General features: G+C 48.4%; 1 protein-coding gene across 3 annotated transcripts in view; it reads left to right on the forward strand.

The window, feature by feature from the left end:
* LOC133340442 (protein phosphatase 1 regulatory subunit 16A-like) overlaps window positions 1-26,268 on the forward strand; it is a 46,253-nt gene that overhangs the window by 6,305 nt on the left and 13,680 nt on the right. For 2 of the 3 annotated variants that reach the window (XM_061548683.1, XM_061548680.1), the window contains exons 2-5: window positions 2,150-3,040; window positions 22,164-22,234; window positions 23,584-23,729; window positions 25,094-25,197. In XM_061548683.1, the coding sequence (XP_061404667.1) occupies window positions 2,785-3,040; window positions 22,164-22,234; window positions 23,584-23,729; window positions 25,094-25,197 (577 nt within the window). In that variant the 5' untranslated portion in view covers window positions 2,150-2,784. Of the gene's footprint in view, window positions 1-484; window positions 782-2,149; window positions 3,041-22,163; window positions 22,235-23,583; window positions 23,730-25,093; window positions 25,198-26,268 lie in introns of all 3 variants that reach the window. The other variant, XM_061548682.1, reaches the window with a different exon arrangement.

Here is a 26,268-nt window from a genome sequence, read left to right on the forward strand (position 1 = left end):
GTTTTAATGTTTTCTGCTTTATATAAAACATGGTGTCATAGTATTTTTTTTTTTACAACGAACACTTTGCTGCTTCAGAAGAGCTTTAAAAACAGCAATTCACCTTTTTTTACGTTGTAATTTACAAATCACCCACTAGAAAGTGGGACTTGCAAACTGGTCTGGCTGCAAGCAGCTCATTGATCACCTAGGCAACCTGCCCGCATGGAATTTCTACGTGTGATAATTTATTTTTCTTCCAAAAAAAGCATTCGTCATCGGCAGTGTCTCTCCGCATTGGTCTCGTGCCACGCCACGCCTCATCATGCACTTGCCTTGCGGGACACGGATCTCATTTTATCCGAGGAGGACTATGAATAAGCTCTTGCTTCTCTAACTCCATCTTCCATATTTGACCCAGAGTCGAATCCCAAACGCTGCCTCTCATCCGCCGATTCTTCTCACGTTCTTTCTCTCTTTCCCCTAACCCCCTCCCGACCCCCAGCTTATCCGCCCCAAAATTCCACATCTTCTGTGCTCCGGTCCATGGCTTGCGGGGAATTCCACATCGTGGCGGAGCAAAACAGTTTTGTATTCGAGTTGACGCGGAGCACTGAGGTTCATTGTGCTTTGCAAATGAAGCCGTGAAATTCTCTGCTCCTTCACTGGAAGCGAGGGGCCTGGGGAAGAGGAAGCTGAATCCTTGTTTGTGTGAGCGAGGCTGGGAGTCTTGAACAGCAGAAGAATAAAAGGTGTCTGGATCTGTCGATTTTCAAACCAACGAGAGAATCAGCTCTATAAAGTAAGTGGAGACCACCAAGTGCGTGTGTGTGTTTTGTGTAAATAGGGAGCGGTGGTGCAGTGAATAATGTACTGCACTACAAACAGGGCGGACCGAGTTCGATTCCCACTCACGGCCAACACCACTGACGATTATCTGCAACGATCCTGGTCCGCCTCCCATAAGTACACATTGCTGGCCACCCACACCCTCGTGTGCTGTTTCTGGCCTTCGTAGGTGCTCACTAACAACACTTCAACATTCTGACAAGGCGAAACGGGGGATCTTTGTCTTTGCATATATGTACACACCATGTATTAATCTGCGTGACCCGAGTTTGATTGCCACTTGTCCTGGGCTGGTGTTGTGTGTAAAGATTGCCATTGTGGAGACAAAGGTGGGCGAGTATCATGCTGGTCCCACTACTACCTGCTTGTGCAATATGTTGGCTTTAATCGGTGCTCACCGACTGCACCTGAATGAGTAAACGTGCAGTGTGTGTAATGTAAACTGGGAGATGAAGGCAGCTGGGCATGGTGTTTGACAGCTGCCTGAAGCGCCATCCTTTCTTTCATCCATAATCCTCATGATGCATGCATCACGGAAATGTACGCAAATGACATGCGTGCGATGTGCCAATGTTACATGTAGGATAATGTTTGGAGGCAAAACTGTGCAAACAAGACAGAACACATCAACAACGATACAAACGAGATGGTTAACGCAGGACTCTGTGACTCAAATCGCTGGCAGGGAGTGGATCGTTGCACGCTTAGTGTTGGCTGCACCAGCCCTACTTGTGCCATGCTGACCCTAGAAAATGCAGAGAGCACATGCTCTCTGACACCGTGTGACTATACAGGGCAGCATTGTGTGTGCGTGTGTGCAGGGAACTGGTGTTCATGCATTGCACTGTGGTGGTGGTGGTGATGACCAAATTAGACCCCTGGACATTGAAATAGGATGCTAATCCTAAAATTAATACTTGGGAAAACAAAGGCAGCTGCCCATGTGGTATGGTGTGTGGTGTGGTGCTCGTCACACCTGCTCCCTGTGTGCTGTGCTACCCTTAATAGGCGCTCGCTAATAGCACTTGCCTTGGGAAATTCTATCAATCTTGTGTTCTATTCGTGTGCTCACCAAGGGCTATTTCTTAGTAAAGCCGACGACTAAAACTTTTATCTGATCGCCCCATATTGCAGTCAGCTGTTTTTAGTGCACTTTGTATCTCCCCGTAGTCGACTGTGAAGCGGTGGGTTGTTACCGGTATTAGGTCGTTTAGTGTGAACGCCTGGTGGTCCTGAAAACGTTTTTTTTTCTTCCTGCTGTGGCTTTTGTTGAATGTCTGTAGGCCTGCCCGCAATAATGCAACGGTGTTTGTTGTTGCAGATTGCAAATGAATGGGAAAACAATTGATCTGGAAAGACTTTTGTCCCGAACGAGCTTCGTATTTCAAGACAAAGGGCCTCTTGACGACAGCAACAACAAAGTGACGGCTGTCCGTGCCATGCCGTAGTAATGGTGGAGATAAAAACAAAGCTATGTATATTCCAAAAGTAAGCCGTAACCAGACCACCTACACCTCTGTGAGGTGTACGTGAGCAGGGTGAAATCTGAACCGCTCGTAGCATCAAACCAACACCAAGAAAGTCCCTGGCATCCAACCGCCGGCCGTATTGCCGCAATATTGCTTGTCGCCATAATAGTGCCAACCGCACGGTCGGGCCATCGCATCGTTAACCACACTGTGAGACCATTGGTGGCACCGCCATCACAGCCGGCGTCAACCAGATTAAAGCACCATCAGCCATACCGTCACACCATCATGCCGTTGGTCAGAACATCGTATATTTTAATTACACCGTAAAACTGCAGGTCATCGCCACGTCCGTCACAGCCTCACGGTACCAAACACGCAGTCGCGTCATCACACTTAATTAAACGTCGAATCGGTCATAGCATCGGGCCAACACCATCAGCCCCCCACCATAACAATCATCGGCCGCGTCGTCGTGGCGCCAGTCATGGGGGACGTACAGTTGGACAGGGACTTTGAAGAGGTGACCACTGCACTGGATCGTTCGCTGCCGGGACCGGAGCGGCTGCAGAGGGCTCGCAAGAAGCGCGCGGAGCAGCTGAAGCGCTGGGCCGAGTTCGACCGGCAGCACGGCAAGAAGGGGCGCGCCAAGAAGAAGCGGCTTCGCTCGAGAAGCCGCGCCGTCAACTTCCCGCCCAGCCTGAGGCTCCTGGAGGCCGTGAGCCGGAACGACGTAGATGAAGGTGAGGACGGCGGGGACGGCGGGGGAGGGGGGTGGATCGCGACGGACGCTGGGAGGTGTCGGTTGCGCTCGGCCCGTTGTTGCCCAATTTGAAGCAGAGTTCAACTTTCAGGTCGGAGGTCAAAAGCAGACATTCGTAACGTGGGGAACTCATCGGTGGAGAGGGGCAACAAAGATGATAGTTGCACGGATGGGCGGCGTGGCTCGCTCGATTAGACAAAGAAATGCCACTGTCGAGTGTCCACGTGCAATGTGAAGTTACATGGCTTGCGCGTTCCCCACTAAGTGCAGGATGAACGTTGTGATTGATAAGGGCACGGGGTGACCAATAAGATCTGAATTGGTCATGGTGCAGTGTTCAACTTCAAATGAAAACCTTCCCAATTGCTAATATATTCAGGAGACCACATTGTAAAATAATGCCACCACCTGTATACATTTACAGAGTGCTGTCCCAATTTTTCCAAGGTGATGCGTTTCAGCTGGGGTTTTTTGTCATTGCATAAATCTGGCTTCCACAGTGTTCCACCTCCAACGACGGAGCCTTTCAGTGGTGGCTGTGGTCCATTGGGGGTACGAAGCAGACATTATATTCGAGGGCACACCTTCAAATTTATAAAATCCTCGTGAGCTGACAGAGGAGATGTAGACAAGAGATATCGATATAGTGAGATAAGAAAGGCGTGAGAGAATAGAGATGCATGGGTTGTGTAATATTAATTCGCTTATGTTTTTTAGTATTTGAATATCGAGCATGATGTACAATGGACCCCCGTTTTTCATGAATCTGGGGCCCCTTTAGATACTTTGGGCCCAAAGCTTTTGCTGTGATTTGCTGATGCCTCATTGCCAAGGAAGCCATTGGCCAAAGCAATAGCTTGTTCTTTACTGTATTCTGAAGTTATGAAGCAGAGGTTTGTTCGTGACGGCGGTGGTAAAATATTTCAGACAAGGCTGTTTTATTTTCATTTCCTAGCCGCTCCATTGTTGGAGTAATTTTCCTGTTAAAAAAAAAGCCACAACATTCAACGCGAGGAAGGCGCCTACCCCCATAAACTCTCTTCCTCTCCCTTCAAGATCTTCCGTAAAGATCAGGAGTGCGAGTGCAGTAATGCAGCACGGATTTGACTATCTATATCAGCCAGCGTAATGCAAATATATTCTCAAAGGTATTTCCACTTTATCATGACATAATTCAAGTACCGCTCTCCCATGTGTTATTGCGTTGTGCCGCACTTTTCTCGGACGATTGTCCAACGTTTCGTTGCACGCGCTGGGAGCTCCTGCAGGAACCGAATTCGTCATCGGAGAGCTCCAGCGACAACAAAAAACTACGCAGTTGGGTTATTTAAAGTGTTCCATATTTACAGTCCTTACTTGTAGCGCATGATTCGATAACAACGCAACCGAAGAATGCGTTGCCGTAATCTCCGATGACATATATATATTTATTTCAGAGCGTACAAGAAAGGGGAGGAGGGGGGTGGCCGTCATGAAACTCCCCACTGATGTTTGCCATGGCTGGGAGTTGAACTTAGGCAGCCGGGTCCATAGTGCAAGTGCACTAACAATTGCACCACCACTTTGCCCGATCGCACAGTAAACCTCTCATGGAAGGGTGCACATGCACCCGAGAAGCTAAAATCTAAACTTTCAACACTCGAACTTTATACTTTGCTTCAAATCCTAAAACTACTGCAGTGGGTAGTTATGTACACAGAATAGGTGTTTCATACCTGTCAATGCCCTTATCAGTGTCCTACCTTATTACAGACCAATTCAGATCTTATTGGTCACCCCGTGCCCCCCTTGCCAATCGCAACGTTCATCCTGCAAAGTCCCATCACAAGGGAGAAGCACAAACAAATAGACAAAAAACGATTTCCCTGTACAAGAATACGGGTAAACCACATGGGTTGGCAGCTATGGGTGTTCACCGCAGAAAAACGTATGTCTGCACAGTACAAGCTGCATATTCACAACACCTTATCATTCTGTTAAAACATCCGCTTTTTTTTTACATGCACAGATCCAAACAAAGCATTGTTCCGCATCATTCATCACGTAAACTCGGATCCCAAAAAAAGCTTCGGCACAATGAAGGCCTCCTGCACAAATCAAACTTAACAGGAAATTGTGCGCATTCACCCACGGTTCAGGGAATGCATTTTCCATTATCACTTTTTTTTAAGGCTATCAAGATTAATGCATTTTGTGCAGTGTAAATACCATCGTAAACAATAATAATATTTTACAGGCCTTTTTGTCAGTCTACTGCTGGATGAAGGCCTCGCCTGCACTGTGTCATCGGGTTTATTTGACTAATGACTATACTTCACAACATTGGTTAGTGCAGGTTGGTGGAGTTGGGAGGTCCAGGATGATTCCTGGCTAGGAAGTAACTTCTGATGTTATCCGTGGCCCTGAGTCAAATTACCGATGTCACCCGTGGCTGGGAATACAATTCAGGTCTCCTGGTTCATCACAGAGTGTGCTAATGACTGTACCAAAGGGCAAGATCTTAACAGACTACCAGGACAAGTGCTTTTAGCAAGTGCCTTTTGAAGGCCGACACGACGGGGTGGGGTGACCAGCACCACGTAAGGGCCTGCCTTTGTCTCCACCGTGCTGATGTTTTCTCACCGTACCAGGTACTCATTTGGAGGCTAAGCCGACCAAGCAGAGGGCCAGGACCAGTTAACTACTCCCGCAAGCCCCAGTAGTAAACGTAACACAAAAAAATAGTTCAGACTTTTTGATTTCAAGGAAGTGGGCGATTAGGGGCCTCTTGACATGCCTCGATGAGCCGTCAAGCCTGCGCACATTTCACACATTTCACACATTACGGACATCACTGCCCTTTTTAATACGTAGGCTTTCGCGACCAATATCATCCATAATAGAGGTTTTTGGGTTAGATCGCGTAAATATATAAATGTGTCATTAAAACCCGCCACCACTCGACACAGCCAACTAGTAAGGGTTGTCACGTAAACAGAACGTGCCAATTCGTCACTAGTACAGCACACCGGTGTGTTGGATGAGGCTCGTTGTAATTACTGGCGAAACGTTGTACTTGTGTTTGTAAATGTTGTGGCTTGGCTCTCCAACACACCGGTGTGCTGTACTAGTGACGAATTGTCATGTTCTGTTTACGTGACAACCCTTACTCGTTGGCTGTGTCGGGTGGTGGTGGGTTTTAGCAACACATTTCTATATTTACGCGATCTAACCCAAAAACCTCTTATGGATTACTGCCCTTCTCTGTCTGAATCTGATCCTCATGGCGGTACGCCGGGGTACCAAATCATACAAACTGGCCGAGGCAATTAAATATTTTATTTCTGGGACAATATTTTCCCCAAGGGTGTACTTCACGCCGCGACTGTGGTACCCATCAATCCGAAATCGGTGATACTCTGCGATGTCGAAACGCAGCGAGGACGATTGCGCTCAAACCCTGAACGCTCGCGGGACGCACCGTAGTGGTGCATCGTGTCCAGCTCGTCGAGATGAGTCGATTGCCGTCATCGCCGACCATCAACAGACTAAAAATGACTGCATCACGGACATTGTGCGAGAGCCAGGGTACTGTGGTACCCTGGGGTACCGCCATGAGGTTCATTTAATGAGTTGTCGTTAAGTTGGCACTGGCCTTCCTTGCCCATAAACCGGATTATGAGGTTGTGGCTTGTTGTTTTCGTCAGCCGGATTTGCAAATTTAACAGGAAAAACAAGTGCTGGCGCGAAGGAATGTGAGCGTGAGACGGTCAAAAAGTCGTGATAACAGAGGGACAGTAGAGCGCACTGATGCATATTTATTATTTTGCTGTTTCCAGTTGACTTCATTATCCCAATGCAGAAAAATCACCCCTGAGTATGCCCACGCTTGTTAAGCCTTGGAGGCTAAGCAGCAGTGACCCTGGTTAGTACATGGATGCAATCTTGCCACGGCATACCAGGTGATGTAGAGTTACTCGACTAAACTTTTACTTACCAGGTAAAGCCCACTGAGTGATTGCCTCTTTCTCAGAGGCGACCTACCTAGCCACACGTAGTAGCTCATGGAAGTGGTGTACATCACATGTGGCAATTTATAGTAGCAGCCAAATAATCTAAAAGCACGTTTTCTCAATGTGGAGGGAAAAACTGGAGGACTCGGAGAAAAATCTACCCGACCACAGAGAGGGAGAGAGAACACGAAAATTCACGATATACAGACGTCCGCATGGTTGGGATCAAACAAACGACCTCTTGCACACAACTTGTCGAGGGAGATAACATCTCCTCGCCACTGAGATGTTAGGTGACATGGGTTGTGAGGCGCTTTAAAAAACATTATTATTACCATGAGTATCTTCGTTTTATGATTTGCTGTTTGATATATATTTGCATTGAATCACATGGTGAGTGAGTCTATAGGTCTGGGTGACTTGTTACATGTTGTTTTACTTAATTTGGCATTGTTAAATATGCGTTTGATCCTTATGGCGGTACCCCGAGGAACCAAATAATGCAAACTGACCGAGGCAATTAAACATTTTATTTCTGGGACACTATCTTTTTTCCAGGGGTGTACTTCACTCCGCAACTGGGGTACCAATAAATCCGAAATCAGTGGTGCCACTCCGCGATGTCGAAACGCAGCGAGGACGATTGCGCCGAAAGCCTGAACGCACGCGGTATGCACCGTGGTGGTGCATCATCGTGTCCAGCTCGTCGAGATGAGTCGATCGCCACATCGCCGACCATTAACAGACTACAAATGACTGCATCACGGACATTGTGCGAGAGCCGGGGGACTATGGTACCCCGGGATACCGCCATAAGGTTAATTTGTTGACCTCCCGTCCAGTGTTGCACTGTGTTACTATGCGTTCTTGTACAACTGCAAATATTTTCTAGTGTTTATGCTGATCTCATGTTGCCCCTTTACAGAGGCGCCACCTGGTTAAGTAGGGGTATTAAATTACAGAAACGCATTCACTTTAAAGAACCAAGTCAGGTTATGCTTGTCGCGCTCTTAATTACCAGCGTATCATTCTGAAAAACGTGTAAAATGTACTGCTGCTCGTACAATGTGCGGCGATTTTAGTAAATTATATTTCTAATTTTAAACTGTTAAGAACAGCAAGTGGGCTTGGATATGAATTGAAGGGACGATTGCAAATGGTCATGAATCATGATGGACTGGCTTCCCAGGGGCAAAATCAATCTGAGATTATGTCCAACAAGGAGAATGAATAATGCTATTTGCCGGTGTGCATGTACTTGGTGGATTATCACATCGTGGGATTGTGAGGGATGGCAGTGGCTTTCAGGAGTTGTATCCAACAGTGGATTTACTACGGCAGATAATAACATTGCAATTTCTAATGTGCACACCGTTCCTTCCGATATTAGGAAGCCAATGGAGCGATGCAGTTTAAAATCTAAATTGAAAACATTTCTTTAGAACTGCTTTTTCTGTTTAGTTTGTTGTCCGTCCCCCACGCACCTCTGATTAGCAAGGTCGGGCTACGTACGGTGCGACATAAATTCACCATACGTACATAATTAACTGTGCCACTCGCAGGCGTGGAGCCAAACTAAATGTCGCTCAAAAGCCCGGGCGAAAGAAGTGGTGGTGGCCTTTAAGCGTCTTTTAAAAGTCGGTGCAGATTGAACGCCACTGCTGCCGAATGTGCAGCAGCAGCAGCAGCGGGACGATGACTGCGCTCCTAACAACCGGGGGCTGCCCGGCAGTGACAGTCGTGGTCCTTGATGTAGAGAGGAGGAGGAGGAAAAGGAGGTAGTGGGTCACGCTGCTGTGGAGAGGTCTACCATGAGCTGTAGTAGTGCAGGGTGACGGGGGGAGAGAGATACGGGCGGGCAACGGAGGGCACTGTAGAAGCGCGGTGGCACAGGCAGCAGGCGGTTTTGTAGCTGACCCTGCTGGGGATGGTGGGAATCCAGTGGAGATAGTGAAGGGAATCGAGCCGAGGCTGATGGTTTTTCAATGATGATGATGATTTTACAAGATGTTGTGTGTCATGTTCAATGGAGTGTCTGTGCGAAAGTGCATTTGCAACAACCCGAGTTCGATTCCTGCTCACGGTCAACACCAGTGGCGATTATCTGAACTGGTCCTGGATCTCCCCTAGGTCGACTCGGCCTCAAATGAGTACCTGGTGCGGTGTGTAAGCATCGCCACTGGGGAGACAAAGGCGGTCGGGTGTGGTGTTGGCCACCCCACCCCCTCGTGTGCACGTGCCGGCCTTCATATTTGCTAGTCGCTAACAGCACTTGCCCCAACGGTCTGTTCAAGGCTATACGGGGGATCTTTGTCGAGCTATTTCAGGAAGTGTCCTGTGTGTGTGTGTCCACCTCGACCACAGGGACCTGCATGACGGGTCAAGTAACCGGATAAGTCAGAGGCGCTCATTAGTTGCTCAATCGCAACACAGACGCACGGCAAAATACCGGCGCTGTCAGCAGATCCCAATCGGAGTACATTTGGCAGTGACGGTAAAAAAGAAACCCGCACGTTAAGCCACGCTCCACATGTGCCAGAGTGGCCAACTGTGGCTTCCCTTCAGCTGGCCGTCTCGACAAAAAACGAGATGGGAATTAAATGGTTATGATAACGCGACTTTGAAAAAAATTAACCAGTAAAAACAAAGTTTTTCACTATAAATCCTTTATATGCGTGGCGGCTAGAGTCCTCTCGTCCTCTGGCTTGAGATGGCTGCCACCTATGGGTCAGATGATTGCCTGGCAGCATTAAGCAATTGGTAATTAAATATATAAAAAAATTCTAAAAGGTGTAAAATTTTGCAAAAAAATTTTCACGAAAATTAATTGTCTTGCACAACGAGTCTGTGTGGAAAATGTCAGCTCGATTGGATCACGGGAAGTGGGTTAAAAAACTACCGAAAGATTTGTACGGTCGTAAGCGCGCAAGCAAGCAAGCGAACTTAATATAAAGGATTTAAATAAAAAACGACCCAAAGATTTGCACGGTCGTAAGCACGCAAGCAAGCAAGCGAACTTAATATAAAGGATTTAAAAAGAAAACTTTCGGTGCGATGCAACAGCGTTGTGTAAGAATCTGGTAGCAGGATGTCGAGTTTTGAATTCACGAACCCACAGGTGCGAGCGTTGTTCAAGGTTTCCTCGTTCCAACGTTGCCAGAGGCTTAAAATTTGCGCACAATAAGTGAGATTGTGAGTCACCCCGCACGCATGAACGTGCGATTACAACGGGCACGTCCCCGCACTGTAACGTTCAAGAGCCAAGGTTCCATGCGACTTTACAATGAATCTAATCATTCAATTTGGCAGTGATACAATCTGTACGGGAAGGAGACCTATTAAGTACAGTACACAGCCATCTACTGGGCTTTAATAAGATGTCCATTAAAGTCAAGGTGGTTGAGACGTTTCCTGTCCAAGTATTATGCAATAATATAACGTACAACGTTTGTCAGGCCAAAAAATATCCCCCCCCCCCCTCTCTAGCGCCTGATAAGTGCGGCTAAGATGCTTGCAGTATCGTATCCTGGTCACCTTGATGTTAGTCGGCCTCGCTGAGATACTAATCAGCAGTGAAGTTTTTATTTCGTAAATTGTCGTATGTCATGTTGAACTTCTTCCGCACCGTACGTAGCCAACCGTGCCAATCGGAGACGTTAGTGGGAGGAATTTATATGTGTGGCCCTAAGTGACGTGGTTGTGGGTAACGTCTCCAAAACGCGTGGCCGGTTTGGAAGAGTAGGCCAAATCGCGTCGAAAGGGGCTCAGCAGTGGCACGAGCAAGCACTTGCAGGCATGCGCCTTTACCTTCTTTTTTCAACCTTTCGTAAGTGGCAAACCCCCTATTCTGCAAAGCGTATTGTAAAAGAACTGTAAGTCAAATATATACCAACGCTGTGTAAATCCCAGATGAGGTTCTAGCCAGACTCCCAGGTGTGTGCCCCCTCGTATCTGTGGTTACACAACCCAACACATTCGGACCAAGTCTCTCTGAGGGCAGGCAGGCAGGGGGGGGGGGTGGGGAATTTTGTGGAAGCCCTAAATACAGTAATCGTAAAAATTACAGCTGACGAGCACCTAACGAGCAGGCCCCAATTGCCCTGCGCGTAATCGTGGTCCCATTCGCGGTGAGAATACTTGCTGTGCTGTAAAGTCAACGCAGAGAAGCCAATTATTGGGCACTCTTGCTCTTAAACCAACTGACCTATATCCATCGCTTCGGTGAGAATGTCAGAATTGTTACACACCGCCCGTCATTACTTCTGCATCCACCGACGTCAAGGGGAAAGCGAACATGTGGGGCGGGCAAGACAACACCGCGGATGATTTACACCTATTTTGTCACATTCACAATGAACGGAACCCACTGCACGCCCAGCCCTTATCGCCACCCCCCCTTCCCCTTACTTTTCCGCAACAAATCATTGGAGTCCAGCGACGTTTGCTCTACCGACGGAGCACGCGTTTATTTTCTTTCTGCCCTATACAATTTGAACAGATGTTAACTACTTCGCCTGGTGTACAGGAGGTCGTGGGTTCAATCGCGAGCCTGACACCACCTGTATATTTGAAGTTCGCATGATCGCTCTCCCCGTGTTCACGTGGACTTTGCTACTGCTTCGGGTCCTCCGCTTTTTCCCTCCGCATTTAGAAAACACGCGATTAGCGTATTTGGCTGCTTAGAAATTTCCACTCGATACGCCACTTTGTTGAGCTATCAATTGTGGCGAGGTCGCTTCTGCGGTAAGGTAAGGAAGGCTCGGTGGGCCTGACCTGGTCAAATTAAAGCATGTTTTAGTTTAGCCGCGTAAGGTGACAAGTCGCCCAAAAGCAGCGACGCAATGCGCCGTCAGAGTTCTTTCTAGATTTGAAGCTTTCGTGACTGCAAGGATTCATACTCTTAGGTTTTTTCGGTAAAGTCACGTAGGTAAAAACATTTAATTAATAAAAGTAAAATAAAACAAATAGAAAAATTCACGACGTTTCTGAGGCAACACAAGCCTCCGTCTTCAGGTGGAACCGTCACAGCCACGACAGCTGCATCATGAGCCTCGATCCACACTCGCACCACGCATATGACTTGGCTGTGGTTCCATTGGCTGAGGAGCCTGAAGGAGGCTGACGATTCACCCAAGGGGATTCGCTGTCCTGAAATCCCAATGCGGGATCTATTGACTTTCTGGGACTTTCCCTGAGTAAATAGTCGTGAGAATAATTTTATTATGTTTTATTTTTATTATTTTATTATTTCCATTCTACGTGACTTTACCGAAAGAACCAAGAAGATGAATTCCTGCAGTCACGAAAGCTTTAAATCGAAATTTAATGTTAAATATGTGTGCGCGTGTTGCACATGGCGTGTGGAGGCTCTCATTCAGCAGGGGATTGAGAAAATACATGGCTGCACGCAGATTAATTTGGTGTGGTTTCCGGGGTACATTTATTTAAAATATTTCTTGAGGCGCAAACGACCACAACGCGGTTTTCGGAGTGCCGTAGAGTATTGCAAAACAACCTTCGATAAAATTCACTAAAACGCACATATAAGTAAGAAATTACAGTGCAATGTATAAATGACAGGCACATTGTATCTTTTAACAAAAATTGCTCAACAATGGCAATGAAGACACCTTCTATAAAAGAACCACACTTCCTTTTTCACAACGAGTTAAAACGTCTTATGAAATGAGAACGTTTTTAGTTTATTTCTACAAAGGGAGAGGCTCGGAGGTCAGGCAGAGTTAGTTCTAGGGGCAGCAGAGCGTTCCGCATCCGAGAAGCGAAAATCCCCAAGCTCCAAATCGTTTTTTTTATGTTTGAAACGTGGCCAACAGAGAGACACTGCGTGACAAAGACCTCAAGGCTGCAATTTCTCAATCAAATCGTGAGGCCGTTGCAGATAGCGGTGCGCGCATTGTGAATGAAACGCCAATTTAAATTGTGCGTGGATCTTCATGGGGCATGACATCAAACCGTATCTGGTAAGGGTCGAGTATTTTTTTAAAAACGCACCGTTGAGGAAGGGCAATGGGAGAAACGACTTCAATGATCCGTTTCCAAGTTATTGCTCAAGAATCTTGAGTTGTGCGGTTTGGGGCGGCTAAATGAAGGCGGTGGGGGGAGGGGGAGGGTCGTTGAAGGAGGAAACTTGAGCCAAGGAGGAGCTCCCTTTTTAGAACTCGGGCTGTGAGATGGATCGTTTAAAGCTCTGACCAAAGAGCATTCTTGGTTTGTTATTTGCATCATTGTGCTCTCATTGTTGTTGAAGAACGTGCGAGTTTTTTTTCCCCACTCCTCGGATGTGTGGGTGGAGGGAGCAAGTTAAAGGAGGAACCCACCCATCTCACTCTCTCCACACCTCCCCCCGCCCACCTATGCCCACTAAACCCCCCCTTTGCTTGCGACATCGACACGGCCGCTCTCCACAAAGGGGAGAGGAGGGCTAGGCTTCTTCACACCAGCAGTGTGACTCTACCCACCCGCCACGACCCCACTTAAATACTCCCGTTAAACACTCTCTCATCTTTTTGGTTCTTTCGGTAAAGTCACGTAGAAGGGAAATAATAAAATAATAAAAATAAAACATAATAAAATAATTCTCACGACGTTTCGGCCACAACGCAAGCAGCCGTCCTCAGGTGAAGGTGAAGAATAGGTCTGTCGGAAAGACAGAGTCTGAATGAAACACCCCAGGCTTGGAGCATATATTTAAGCTGCTGGGTTGGAGGGGGAAGAGTGCCTTGACAAAAGACGCTGTCTTCCCGACAGACCTGTTCTTCACCTGAGGACGGCTGCTTGCGTTGTGGCCGAAACGTCGTGAGAATTATTTTATTATGTTTAATTTTTATTATTTTATTATTTCCCTTCTACGTGACTTTACCGAAAGAACCAAGAAGATTAATCCCTGCAGTCACGAAAGCTTTAAATCGAAACTTTCTCTTCTCTCATCATAATACATATCTACTCGGTGGCCTGTGGTCGCATCTGCGACCACTAAACGTTTGCTTCCTGCTGCACGTATTTGACTCTATGCTTTATTAATGCCTTAAAGCAATAGGGAAGTTGAACCTCCTCTTTATGCCCTGCCTCCAACATGCCCGCTGATTATTCATTAGTCCCCACCCCTTATTAGTCCCCATTGTCTCTCCCTCTTTCGGCACCTTTCCTTTTTAGGTCCTGCCTCTTATTATTTAGGCCCCGCCTCTTGCTGCTTAGGCTCCGCCCTCCCCCCCAGACACACGGTTGGAATGATTTTGGTAGTGGAGGTGGGGGAGAATGTGCTGCACAGGAGTCGTAGTTCAGAATCCGAATATTTATTCGTGCTGGAGGAATCCGATGAGCCAGTAGGTGTGGATGGGGACAGTCGGGATAGGGTTGGGGTGGCTTAACAACGAGCAACATCTCTCATAGACGGGAAATATTATAATTGATATTTTATCTCTATTTGTCCACAATCTCCTAATTCTTCTCATCTCACTACACCACCTACTTTTTGTTCTGTCAGTTCAGATGCATCGCGAGCATTGTCAACAAAAACACAGCAACAGCTGAACGTATATGCAAAGAGGCATGGGGAGATACATGCTTGGAATGACACTGAGAGGCGGGAAGAGGAACACGTGAGTTAAGAAACTTATGCAACTTGGTGACATTGTGTTGGCTGTTCTGAAAAGTAAGCGGGCTTGGCTCGAGAGTGTAGCTGGACAGATGTATTGCCGGCCAGTGATTGAGACTTATGATGGAAATGCAGTGAAAGGACCGAACATGCCTGAGAAAATGTCCACAGTGGAGATTTAGCAATGAATTCATAGTATGTGTAAAGTCACGTAGAAGGGAAATAATAAAATAATAAAAATAAAACACAATAAAATAGTGAGAATAATTTCATTATGTTTTATTTATATTATTTTATTATTTCCCTTCTACGTGACTTTACCGAAAGAACCAAGAAAGCTTTAAATCGAAATCATAGTATGTGCTCAATGGATTTTTGCATGACAGGACCATGGGATGGTGACTGCTTTGGGGGGGAGGTATTTGTCTAGCAGCAGATAGATCACGGTGGTGATGATTATGGTGATGAAAGAAGAGCTCAAATAATGCGTGATTGAAAAATTTAATAATTGTGGGTTCTTCACGGGTACATTCTGTTCTCCCCATGGACATGGAAAGAATATTCACCGAGGACTTGGCCAATACTGCTAATCACGACCAGTCTCTAAAGAATTCTCAGGCTCCAGTGTGTTCTGAATCGAATATTGTCATTGCCACCAAACTATACCCTGACAAGCAAGTCAGATGATTACAGTGATTGATGGTTATGTCGGTTTAACACAGAGGCTTTCGCGACCAATATTATTCATAGTCAATGTTTTTGGGTTAGATCGTGTTATTTCGAAATGTGTTGTAACCCTCCACCACCCGAAACGGCCAATCAGCACAAAAGTGTCACGTTGACAAAAGACAAATAGTTCACTGCTTTAGCCCACCGGTGTGTTGAAGCGTGAAACCACAACATTTATAATTTTTGAGTACGATGATGCTGGATGCAATTACCAGCGAAACGTCGTACTCAAAAATTGTAAATGTTGTGGTTTCACGCTTCAACACACCGGTGGGCTAAAGCAGTGAACTATTTGTCTTTTGTCAACGTGACACTTTTTTGCTGATTGGCCGTGTTGGGTGGTGTAGGGTTACGACACATTTATAAATAACGCGATCTAACCCAAAAACGTTGATTATGAATGATGATTATGTATTTATATCTACTCCGGTTGATGCAAACGTTTCGCCCCCGACTCAGAAGTTCGGTCACTTGCCACAACTCAGGCTCGTGGTTTGTTGAAATAATTAATTCAATAATGTGCCTTGCGTAGTTTGCCTAAATCTTCTATAATTTCACGTGACTTTCGCAAATCATATTTAATAGATCCTCGCACGCGTTATTCACCGCATGTATTTCGAGCGCGAGAATGGATATTAATCTCTAAATAAGTCTGCTGTCGCATGCCTACTTGTCGGCGTGACCGACACAGATGTATTCCGTTTAAAACGTAGGAGGCTTTCGCGACCAATATCATCCACAATACAGGTGTTTTTTTTTTGTTAGATCACGTAAATATATAAATGTGTCGTTATAACCCGCCGCGACCTGACAAGTGAACACAAATCTGGCTGTCGCCTGATGAAGCTGGTTGTAATTACTGGCGAAACGTCGTGCTCAGATTGTAAATGTTGTGGCTTGGCTCTCCAACGAATTGGCATGTTCTGTTTTACGTGACGAACCTTACTAATTGGCTGTGTCGGGTGGTGGCGGGTTTAACGACACATATATTTACGCGATCTAACCCAAAACAAAAGCTGTATTATGGACGGATGTAGTTATTCATTTGCGGTCGGGGATAACGCACTCTGTAATCCGCCAGTCTGCGCAGCCCTTGGGGTCAAATGGGTCATTACCATCTGGCAGGTGTTTGTTTTATACACACACTACACCATGGCGTGGCGTATGCAGCGTGTGATGTGTGCGCAAAGGGGGTAGAGCGGAATGATCTCGCGGTGTGTGTGACCACCCTATGAACCCGCCAAACTGAGTTCGAGTCCCAGCAACAGCCCACGTGACATCCTGGGACCCACCCTTTCGTTCGCCAAGCTGCTCTGCGCAGCGTGGTGAAGTATTGACAAACGGCGGCCATCGCCGGCTCGGCTCGGGGGAAAGGGGCCGTCACCCGGCTGTGGATTGACGAAGGAACCGGAATGTTTCTTGGCACGGAACTCCTTTTGACTTTTTCAAATTCACGCTCGCATGCGAGAAGCATTCAGGGTCGTGTAAACCGACGCTCGGCAATTGCACCCCACACAACAGACGTGCGGGCTGGAAACTGGAACGCGCCGGAGAGCGGCTTAAGGCACCGCAGCAGTCTTTGTGTTGCACGTCAGCCCACGAGCGTTGCCGCTTTACTGCGGGAAAGAAAAGGAACGGGGAAGCCCAGCGAACGCTGTCACGCACAAGCGTTTCGCAAGGCGTTTGTCCACACCTCGGCGCGCGGAGATAAAAGCGGCACCTGTTCTCACGTAGGAACAAAGGGGGTGGCCCGGTGGTGGTGGTGGTGGTGCCGGCCTACTGGGGGGGGGCGGGGGGGGGGGGTCCTAAGCAGTTATTACATTGGGGTCGGAGGGGGGGGGCAGGGGCCGCCCTCCCTTTTCAGTTGATTTACTGGCTGACTCCTGAGATGACTGAAGCGAGAAAGACAAGAGATGGGGACGTCGCGAGGTGGGGCAAATGTGAGCAGAAAGATAAGAGGTGCAAGGAAATGGGCGAAGGGCGATACAGACGAGATAGAAGTGGAGCGAAATGAGAGAGGTGTGTGCAAGACACAGATTGTAGCAAGATGAGGGAAGAGCTGCAGACAAGATGATGTGGAATTGCAATCACTCGGGCAAGGTTGTTTACAGAAGATGGGCACTCGTAACAAGAAACCGGGACATGTCGGCCTTTCTTTATTTAACGCGTGAGATGTTTCTATAACAGCAACGAGATCACATTCATCACTAGTATCGCATAATGTTTTGCCACTGTTGTAAAAGGCTTAGGTCGGTGGCTCGGTTGTTCAGAAGTCGAAGACACTCTCACGATGAGATTCCTGGGGTCCGAATCCAGGATAACAGTCGTGATTAAGCTGCGTTCTCAGGTGTCGCGCGCCGATGGGTCCTCAACCTGGTCGCAAATGACCGCAAAAAAAAACAGATCGCATTGCATTCGGGTTCACACTTCTTCATTGGGCTCAACTCGCATTGAATTTCTTGTGAGAGTAAAAAAAAACCCATCGCTTTTAATGTCGCGTGAAAAAAAAAACATTGCCTTCTGCGGCGGAGTGGGTGGAAATGTGCCGCCGCCCGCCCCCCTAGTGTGTACCAAACATCGCCTGAAGTTATTTTCAGACAGCAGTTCTACGATATCTCCTTCCACAGACCTTTCTCTGCCGTGGGTTAAGGCCCCGCTGCCCCCGTCCGCCCGCCCGCCCGCCCGCCCGTCCTTCCAGTTCCGTGAAAGTCAGAATGGGCTCGTTGTCTCCTGAAATGACGACGCCTTTGGGCGCAATTGGGGTTTAAAATTGGTGGGACGAGACAAACGGGGCCGCTGTGCAGCCCCCCCCCCCCCCTCCTGGCCCACCCCGGGCTCGTGACCAGGGCTTTCCATGTTCGCGGCCGCCCTATGGGTTGTTGTGTTGCGTTCGGGGTATGCGAACAGCCCCTCGCACACATCCTCAACGGGAATTCGGTTGGACTTTGTTGACCCCTATCTTATGTGTCGCCATTGTGAATCTGCGCCGTTTTAGAAAGAGCATGCTTTTAATAAAAAAAAATATCTATTCGTTGATACGGTGAAGGCTCTGTTGTCCAAGACCCCATGATCAAAGTCTCCGCGCAAATTCTCCAAACCCCCTTAATCGTTGCTGCAGAAAATCACGTCGTCTGCGGATGGATCCTTTCGACTTTGCTTTATCTGCAGACTTGGAGGAACCATCCCGAAGTGACAACATTACTTGCATTCGCATCTATGAACGTATAATTCGCCCAGCAGCCTTGATGTGGAAGTGCTAAATTCATCCTCGGTTTAACACGTAGGCTTTCGCGACCAATATTATTCATAATCAACGTTTTTGGGTTTAGATCGCGTTATTTATAAATGTGTCGTAACCCTCCAATTGCCCGATGATGCTGGATGCAATTACCAGCGAAACGTCACACTACTCAAAAATTGTAAATGTTGTGGTTTCACGCTTCAACACACCGGTGGGCTATAGCAGTGAACTATTTGTCTTTTGTCAACGTGACACTTGTTTACTGATTGGCCGTGTCGGGTGGTGGAGGGTTACGACACATTTATAAATAACGCGATCTAAACCCAAAAACGTTGATTATGAATACATTCATCCTGTTATCCGTGTCTTTGTGTGGATAACATTTGTAATCAAATTTATCCTATTATCTGCTTGCTTACGCTGAAACCTGTGTGGATACCAGGAGTAATTTTCACGGAAACAAAGATCCGCCAATACACGAGTATCCACCACATTGCGGATGAGAAGAATTTCATTGTGCCGGTGCCACAGAGCCGCGCGACGTCGTGTTTGTAACCTTAGATGTCTGTCGATTAGCCTCAACTCTCAGTGCGTGAAGGCACAGAAGTATTTACATGAGCGTGTGTGTGGTGAGTGTATTGGGTTGATGTGTGTGTGTGTGTGGTGAGTGTAGTGGGTTGATGTGTGTGTGTGTGGATGGTGAGTGTAGCGGGTTGACGTGTGTGTGTGTGGTGAGTGTAGTGGGTTGACGTGTGTGTGTGTGTGGTGAGTGTAGTGGGTTGACGTGTGTGTGTGTGTGGTGAGTGTAGTGGGTTGACGTGTGTGTGTGTGTGGTGAGTGTAGTGGGTTGACGTGTGTGTGTGCGTGTGGATGGTGAGTGTAGTGGGTTGACGTGTGTGTGTGTGGTGAGTGTAGTGGGTTGACGTGTGTGTGTGTGTGGTGAGTGTAGTGGGTTGACGTGTGTGTGTGTGTGGTGAGTGTAGTGGGTTGACGTGTGTGTGTGCGTGTGGATGGTGAGTGTAGTGGGTTGACGTGTGTGTGTGTGTGGTGAGTGTAGTGGGTTGACGTGTGTGTGTGTGTGGTGAGTGTAGTGGGTTGACGTGTGTGTGTGCGTGTGGATGGTGAGTGTAGTGGGTTGACGTGTGTGTGTGTGTGGTGAGTGTAGTGGGTTGACGTGTGTGTGTGCGTGTGGATGGTGAGTGTAGTGGGTTGATGTGTGTGTGTGTGTGGTGAGTGTAGTGGGTTGATGTGTGTGTGGTGAGTGTAGTGGGTTGACGTGTGTGTGTGTGTGTGGATGGTGAGTGTAGTGGGTTGACGTGTGTGTGTGTGTGTGTGGATGGTGAGTGTAGTGGGTTGATGTGTGTGTGTGTGGTGAGTGTAGTGGGTTGACGTGTGTGTGCGTGTGGATGGTGAGTGTATTGGGTTGATGTGTGTGTGTGTGGTGAGTGTATTGGGTTGACGTGTGTGTGTGTGGATGGTGAGTGTAGCGGGTTGACGTGTGTGTGTGTGTGGTGAGTGTAGTGGGTTGACGTGTGTGTGGTGAGTGTAGTGGGTTGACGTGTGTGTGCGTGTGGATGGTGAGTGTATTGGGTTGACGTGTGTGTGTGTGGTGAGTGTAGTGGGTTGATGTGTGTGTGGATGGTGAGTGTAGCGGGTTGACGTGTGTGTGTGTGTGTGTGGTGAGTGTAGTGGGTTGATGTGTGTGTGGATGGTGAGTGTAGCGGGTTGACGTGTGTGTGTGTGTGGTGAGTGTAGTGGGTTGACGTGTGTGTGCGTGTGGATGGTGAGTGTAGCGGGTTGACGTGTGCGTGTGTGTGGTGAGTGTAGTGGGTTGACGTGTGTGTGTGTGGATGGTGAGTGTAGCGGGTTGACGTGTGTGTGTGTGGATGGTGAGTGTAGTGGGTTGACGTGTGTGTGTGTGTCGATGGTGAGTGTAGCGGGTTGACGTGTGTGTGTGGATGGTGAGTGTAGCGGGTTGACGTGTGCGTGTGTGTCGATGGTGAGTGTAGCGGGTTGACGTGTGTGTGTGGATGGTGAGTGTAGCGGATTGACGTGTGCGTGTGTGTCGATGGTGAGTGTAGCGGGTTGACGTGTGTGTGTGGATGGTGAGTGTAGCGGGTTGACGTGTGCGTGTGTGTCGATGGTGAGTGTAGCGGGTTGACGTGTGTGTGTGGATGGTGAGTGTAGTGGGTTGACGTGTGCGTGTGTGTCGATGGTGAGTGTAGCGGGTTGACGTGTGTGTGTGGATGGTGAGTGTAGCGGGTTGACGTGTGTGTGTGGATGGTGAGTGTAGCGGGTTGACGTGTGTGTGTGTGTGGATGGTGAGTGTAGCGGGTTGACGTGTGTGTGTGGATGGTGAGTGTAGCGGGTTGACGTGTGTGTGTGTGGATGGTGAGTGTAGCGGGTTGACGTGTGTGTGTGGATGGTGAGTGTAGCGGGTTGACGTGTGTGTGTGTGGATGGTGAGTGTAGCGGGTTGACGTGTGTGTGTGGATGGTGAGTGTAGCGGGTTGACGTGTGTGTGTGTGGTGAGTGTAGTGGGTTGACGTGTGTGTGTGTGGTGAGTGTAGTGGGTTGACGTGTGTGTGTGTGTGTGGTGAGTGTAGTGGGTTGACGTGTGTGTGTGTGGATGGTGAGTGTAGTGGGTTGACGTGTGTGTGTGGATGGTGAGTGTAGTGGGTTGACGTGTGTGTGTGGTGAGTGTAGTGGGTTGACGTGTGTGTGTGTGTGGATGGTGAGTGTAGTGGGTTGACGTGTGTGTGTGTGTGGATGGTGAGTGTAGTGGGTTGACGTGTGCGTGTGTGTGGATGGTGAGGGTAGTGGGTTGACGTGTGTATGTGGTGAGTGTAGTGGGTTGACGTGTGTGTGTGTGTGTGTGGATGGTGAGTGTAGTGGGTTGACGTGTGCGTGTGTGTGTGGATGGTGAGTGTAGTGGGTTGACGTGTGTGTGTGGTGAGTGTAGTGGGTTGACGTGTGTGTGTGTGTGGATGGTGAGTGTAGTGGGTTGACGTGTCCATGGATGGTGAGTGTAGTGGGTTGACGTGTGCGTGTGTGGTGAGTGTATTGGGTTGACGTGTGTGTGTGTGGGTGGTGAGTGTAGTGGGTTGACGTGTGTGTGTGTGGATGGTGAGTGTAGTGGGTTGACGTGTGTGTGTGTGTGTGTGGTGAGTGTAGTGGGTTGACGTGTGTGTGTGGATGGTGAGTGTAGTGGGTTGACGTGTGTGTGTGGATGGTGAGTGTAGTGGGTTGACGTGTGTGTGTGGTGAGTGTAGTGGGTTGACGTGTGTGTGTGTGTGGATGGTGAGTGTAGTGGGTTGACGTGTCCATGGATGGTGAGTGTAGTGGGTTGACGTGTGCGTGTGTGGTGAGTGTATTGGGTTGACGTGTGTGTGTGTGGGTGGTGAGTGTAGTGGGTTGACGTGTGTGTGTGTGGATGGTGAGTGTAGTGGGTTGACGTGTGTGTGTGTGTGTGTGGATGGTGAGTGTAGTGGGTTGACGTGTGTGTGTATGTCGGTGTCGCCCCGCAGTTACGACGCTGCTGTCGGACGGCGTGAGCCCGGACTCGTGCAACGAGGAGGGCCTCACCGCGCTGCACCAGGTGCCCAAGGGGGCCGCGACCCGCGACCCGCGCCACTCGCGCGGATAAATAATATAGCGCACCCTGGGGAAAAACACACACACACACACATCCTGTCGTAGTACGTCCTGTAAAACAATTGAAAAGGTCACAGTGGGGTGTCACTCGTCTCTTCTTTACACAGCCCTGAGCCAGTGGTGGAAATTCCACGTTCCCATGGGTGGGTGAGGTTTTTTTTTTTACTTGACAACTGCTATTGACTCCTTGTGGAAGAGAGGTCCCCACCTTGAAGACGGGGCATTTGAAACAAAACCGGCCACTAAACGCCTCCTTGTGTCTGCCGCGACAGCCTTAAGAGATGCTTGCTAACAACAGCACTGGGCTCCAACATTCTACTCAACTGAAGTGGGTTGCCTCGTCTGTGTGTACGCTGCTAATCTATGTATTAGCGGTCGTTGGGATAAGTGTGGGAACAGTCCGTTCATTGATCCATGCTCGCTGGCACGCGCCTAATTCCCGCTTGCCTGTCGTCCAAAATCAACCTCCCAATGTGAGTAACGTTGGCAGGATTTGATGCGCGTACCGAGCGAGCGCTTCTCTCGTCATCGCAGACGCACTCGCGACCTCAATTCGTAAGCATGGCCGTGAACTCCACTGGTTCCCATAATATTGCAGTTGCATTTTTCAATAAATGTCACCTGTATTCACACCCACGTGGGGAACAACAACATATGAACAGCTCATCGCTCTTCTAACGTGCAAGGGTGTTGATCTGGACAACGACATTCAAAATTGATACTTGGGGTCGTGGCTATGACCACATCAACCTGAATCTGCCCGATTTCTTCAGGTCTCGGAAGCTAAGCAGCCTGGAGCCTGGACAGTTTGTCTTGTGGTTGTTGTCTTGTGCCTTGTCTTGTGGTTGTTGTTGTTTGACTTGCATCCGACTGGGATTTTTGCACACAGTGTTGGTGTACGGTGCTTTTTCTGCAATATTTTGCTGTCTTTTCTTGGATTTTCTGTTTGCACATAGTCACTTTAAGATGTTTTCTTGTTCATGTTTTTGTTTTTTTGTTTGTTGCGGTTTCACCCGATTCAAGAGCTGAATGGCTCACAGGGCTATACCTAATAAATGAACTTGAAAATAAATAATAAATTAACTTGAACAGTGGTTGGATTGGGCGACCGCTGAGCTTGAAGCTCGTGTAATACGCTGCCGTGGGGCTACGTTGTAGGCGACAAGAGGGCAGTATGGCAAAAGCATTTGCTGTACTGTACCGTGCTTCCACGTCTATGTGCCCTGCATTTAACCGCCCCTGTGCGCTGTGGTGTGCCCGTGCGTGTGCTGTGTGTGCGGTGGCGCCACGCAGGCGTGCCTGTGGGGCTGGGAGGACCTGGCCGGCCTGCTGCTGAGCCGTGGTGCTTCGGTAAACGCTCGCGACTCGGGGCTGTGGACGCCACTGCACGCCGCGTGCGCGCAGGGGTTCACCGAGGTCGTGCGGCTACTCGTGCCACGGTGAGCCGTGCCGGGAGGTGTGCGCGGTTTGAACAGTTTATTTAGAATTGTCCCGTGAGCTGAGAAGCTTTTGAATCGGGTTTCATCAACAAAAAAAACTGTCAAATTAAAAACACAACGTTTGCAAGGTTGTGGGAGGGCCACGAGAGAGAGGGGAGATGTGCGGGAGAGAGACGGGTGGGGAGGGGAGATGCAGAGAGCAGATACAGAGGGGAGTGTGCGGGAGAGAATAGGGAGAGTTGTGCCGAGGGGTTCGGGTCAGGAGCGCGTTGCCACGGTTTGGAAATTGGGCATTTCCTGCAAGCGAATGGTCCCCGCTGGTTATTAGTGAGATTACAGAGAGCGTTCGTGAGGCTCTCCCGCCGTACTTTGTCACGGACAAGAGGAGTTCTACAACTGCTGGCCATTGGCTCAGTAGCGAGCCTGCTGTTTGTGCGCTATTACGTGTTTAAAAGGTTTTCGCCGTCGGTATTATCAGCATCTGTTGCCTTGCCGAAGAAATAAAAACGCCGACTTAAAAATACCGTGATTTTCCCAAACGTTTTTTGGTTGTCTCCGAGCCATATCTGAAAATATTGAGTAAGGGTGTCTAGATCTCCATAGCAGCTGTAGTCCCTGATCCGGGTACAGGGGCTCATCACATGATCATCAAGCCCTGTTCACGCCCGACTTCCGTCATGTAATTTGATAACGATGTGTACATTTGTACCTGTAAACAGTCCTTGGCATGGCTTGGATAATTGTACAGTAAAAATGGTTGCCAGGAGTGATCCGAAGCTTGTTTCCAGGCACAGAAGTGATTTAGAAAATCATCAACACAGTAATATTTCTGCTTGGTACATGTACCATCCTTTTTGTTAATCCACTGCTGGATTAGGGCCTTCCCATGGCGGCGCAGGTAATGGGGATTATTTAATGATACTTTACGACGCTGGTCAGTGTGGGTTTGGTAGAAGCGGGGAGCATAGAAGCACAGTACAGCAATGGTGTTGCTGACTTGCCCTCCGCTGACCGCCATGAGGCACATGCCTCCTGCGGCAGCTCTCTGTGTTTTGATGATGTAGATCGCGACAACTCCAATCAGCCGATTTGGAAAGAAAAAAGTATGGTTTTTTTTTTACGTAGAATGGCTTCACAACGACATTAGAGGTTGGTGCCAGAAGCATGTGGCACTACTTGGAGCATATTGGCACAAGACAGAGGAAAGTGGGAAAAAAAATACAAAATGTGCAGCAGACACCTACGGCTATGTGTCCACGGATCGTGATGATGATGATAGAGACGAACGGAGGGTGTGTTTACTTATTACTATAATTTATTTGCTTACGGCTTCGCGTGCCGCGTCTCTCTCGCCGTGCCATCAGGGGCGCGGACCTCCTGGCGCTGAGCGAGGACGGGGAGACTCCGTTCGACGTGTGCGACGACCACGAGACGATCGCCTACCTGGAGGGCGAGATGCGGCATCGAGGTGAGAGACGGCCGCCCCTCACCTCATCTCCTCCGGACGCCCCCACTCCCCACTCGCAAAGAAGATGGGCACCCCCCAACCCCTCCCGTCGTCTTTGCGAGCACCGTTGTTCTGTTCGCCCCGTTTTTATCAGCGTGCCGCTAATTTGACCGAGGTGTTACCGAGCGAGGCCTTGCCACCTCCATAGCGTGCGTGTTGTAGCTCGCGCGGTTGTTCCATTCACTAAGTTGTCCATTGCCGCGTGGTGAGAAAATGCACCGGCCTTTTTTTGGACGAAGACGCAACACTCGGCAAACCTAAGCGCTTTGCAAGCTGCCTGATTTTTTTGCAAGTGGAGTTTTTGTTGTTCTTTTTTGTTCATTCGCTGACCAAAAGGCCAAACATTCTTAGTGGCCTGCAACAAAGAGCCCTATTGAAGGTGCACCAGATAAGATAGAGCACGTTTCTTGGATCGAGCAAAGCTTTCACGAGAACTTTCTGATAAGAGGATGGTTGGGAGGGCATTCCAAAGTCGAGCAGTACCAGGGAAAGCAGCAGCAAGAGGTGTGTGTGTGTGTGTGATGGTGGGTGAGCGGGGTGAGTAGGTGAGTTGTTGGGTGAGTGGGTAGTCGGGTGAGTTTATTTGCTGCGGCCTGCGTGGTTGGTGATTGAATGCAGCGTGGATGAGACGAAACAGTCTCTTGTTAGCATGGGTGGAAGAATCAATGAGTAAAGTTCATGGGCACAGTAACCATGGTAGCAGAGATATTATTGATGGAAGAGTAGATGTTCTGTTTGCCGCATTATCGGTAGCTGTGTGGAAACTATGCACCGCTTATGAACCACTTGTCTGTTTATATATTCGTACAATAGTTACCCTATATCCATTTAACGTTTCTGTAATCGTGCTACGATTCTTCTCAACATAAATCTGCCCGAGCGAACTTTTTGCACTGCGGGAAAAACTTATTTGACGTCGATTTAAATCTTTGCAATGTTTTCGAATTTTTACTGTGACAGCTGTTTTTTTTCTTTTTCTTTCGGAACCGATTCCTATTCGCTTCATGCCCGTCCTTTATTTGTATTTGATTT

This window comes from Lethenteron reissneri, chromosome 9 (genome assembly GCF_015708825.2).
Source record: "Lethenteron reissneri isolate LAM-NWPU_2019-01 chromosome 9, ASM1570882v1, whole genome shotgun sequence".
NCBI classification, from domain to species: Eukaryota; Metazoa; Chordata; class Hyperoartia; order Petromyzontiformes; family Petromyzontidae; genus Lethenteron; species Lethenteron reissneri.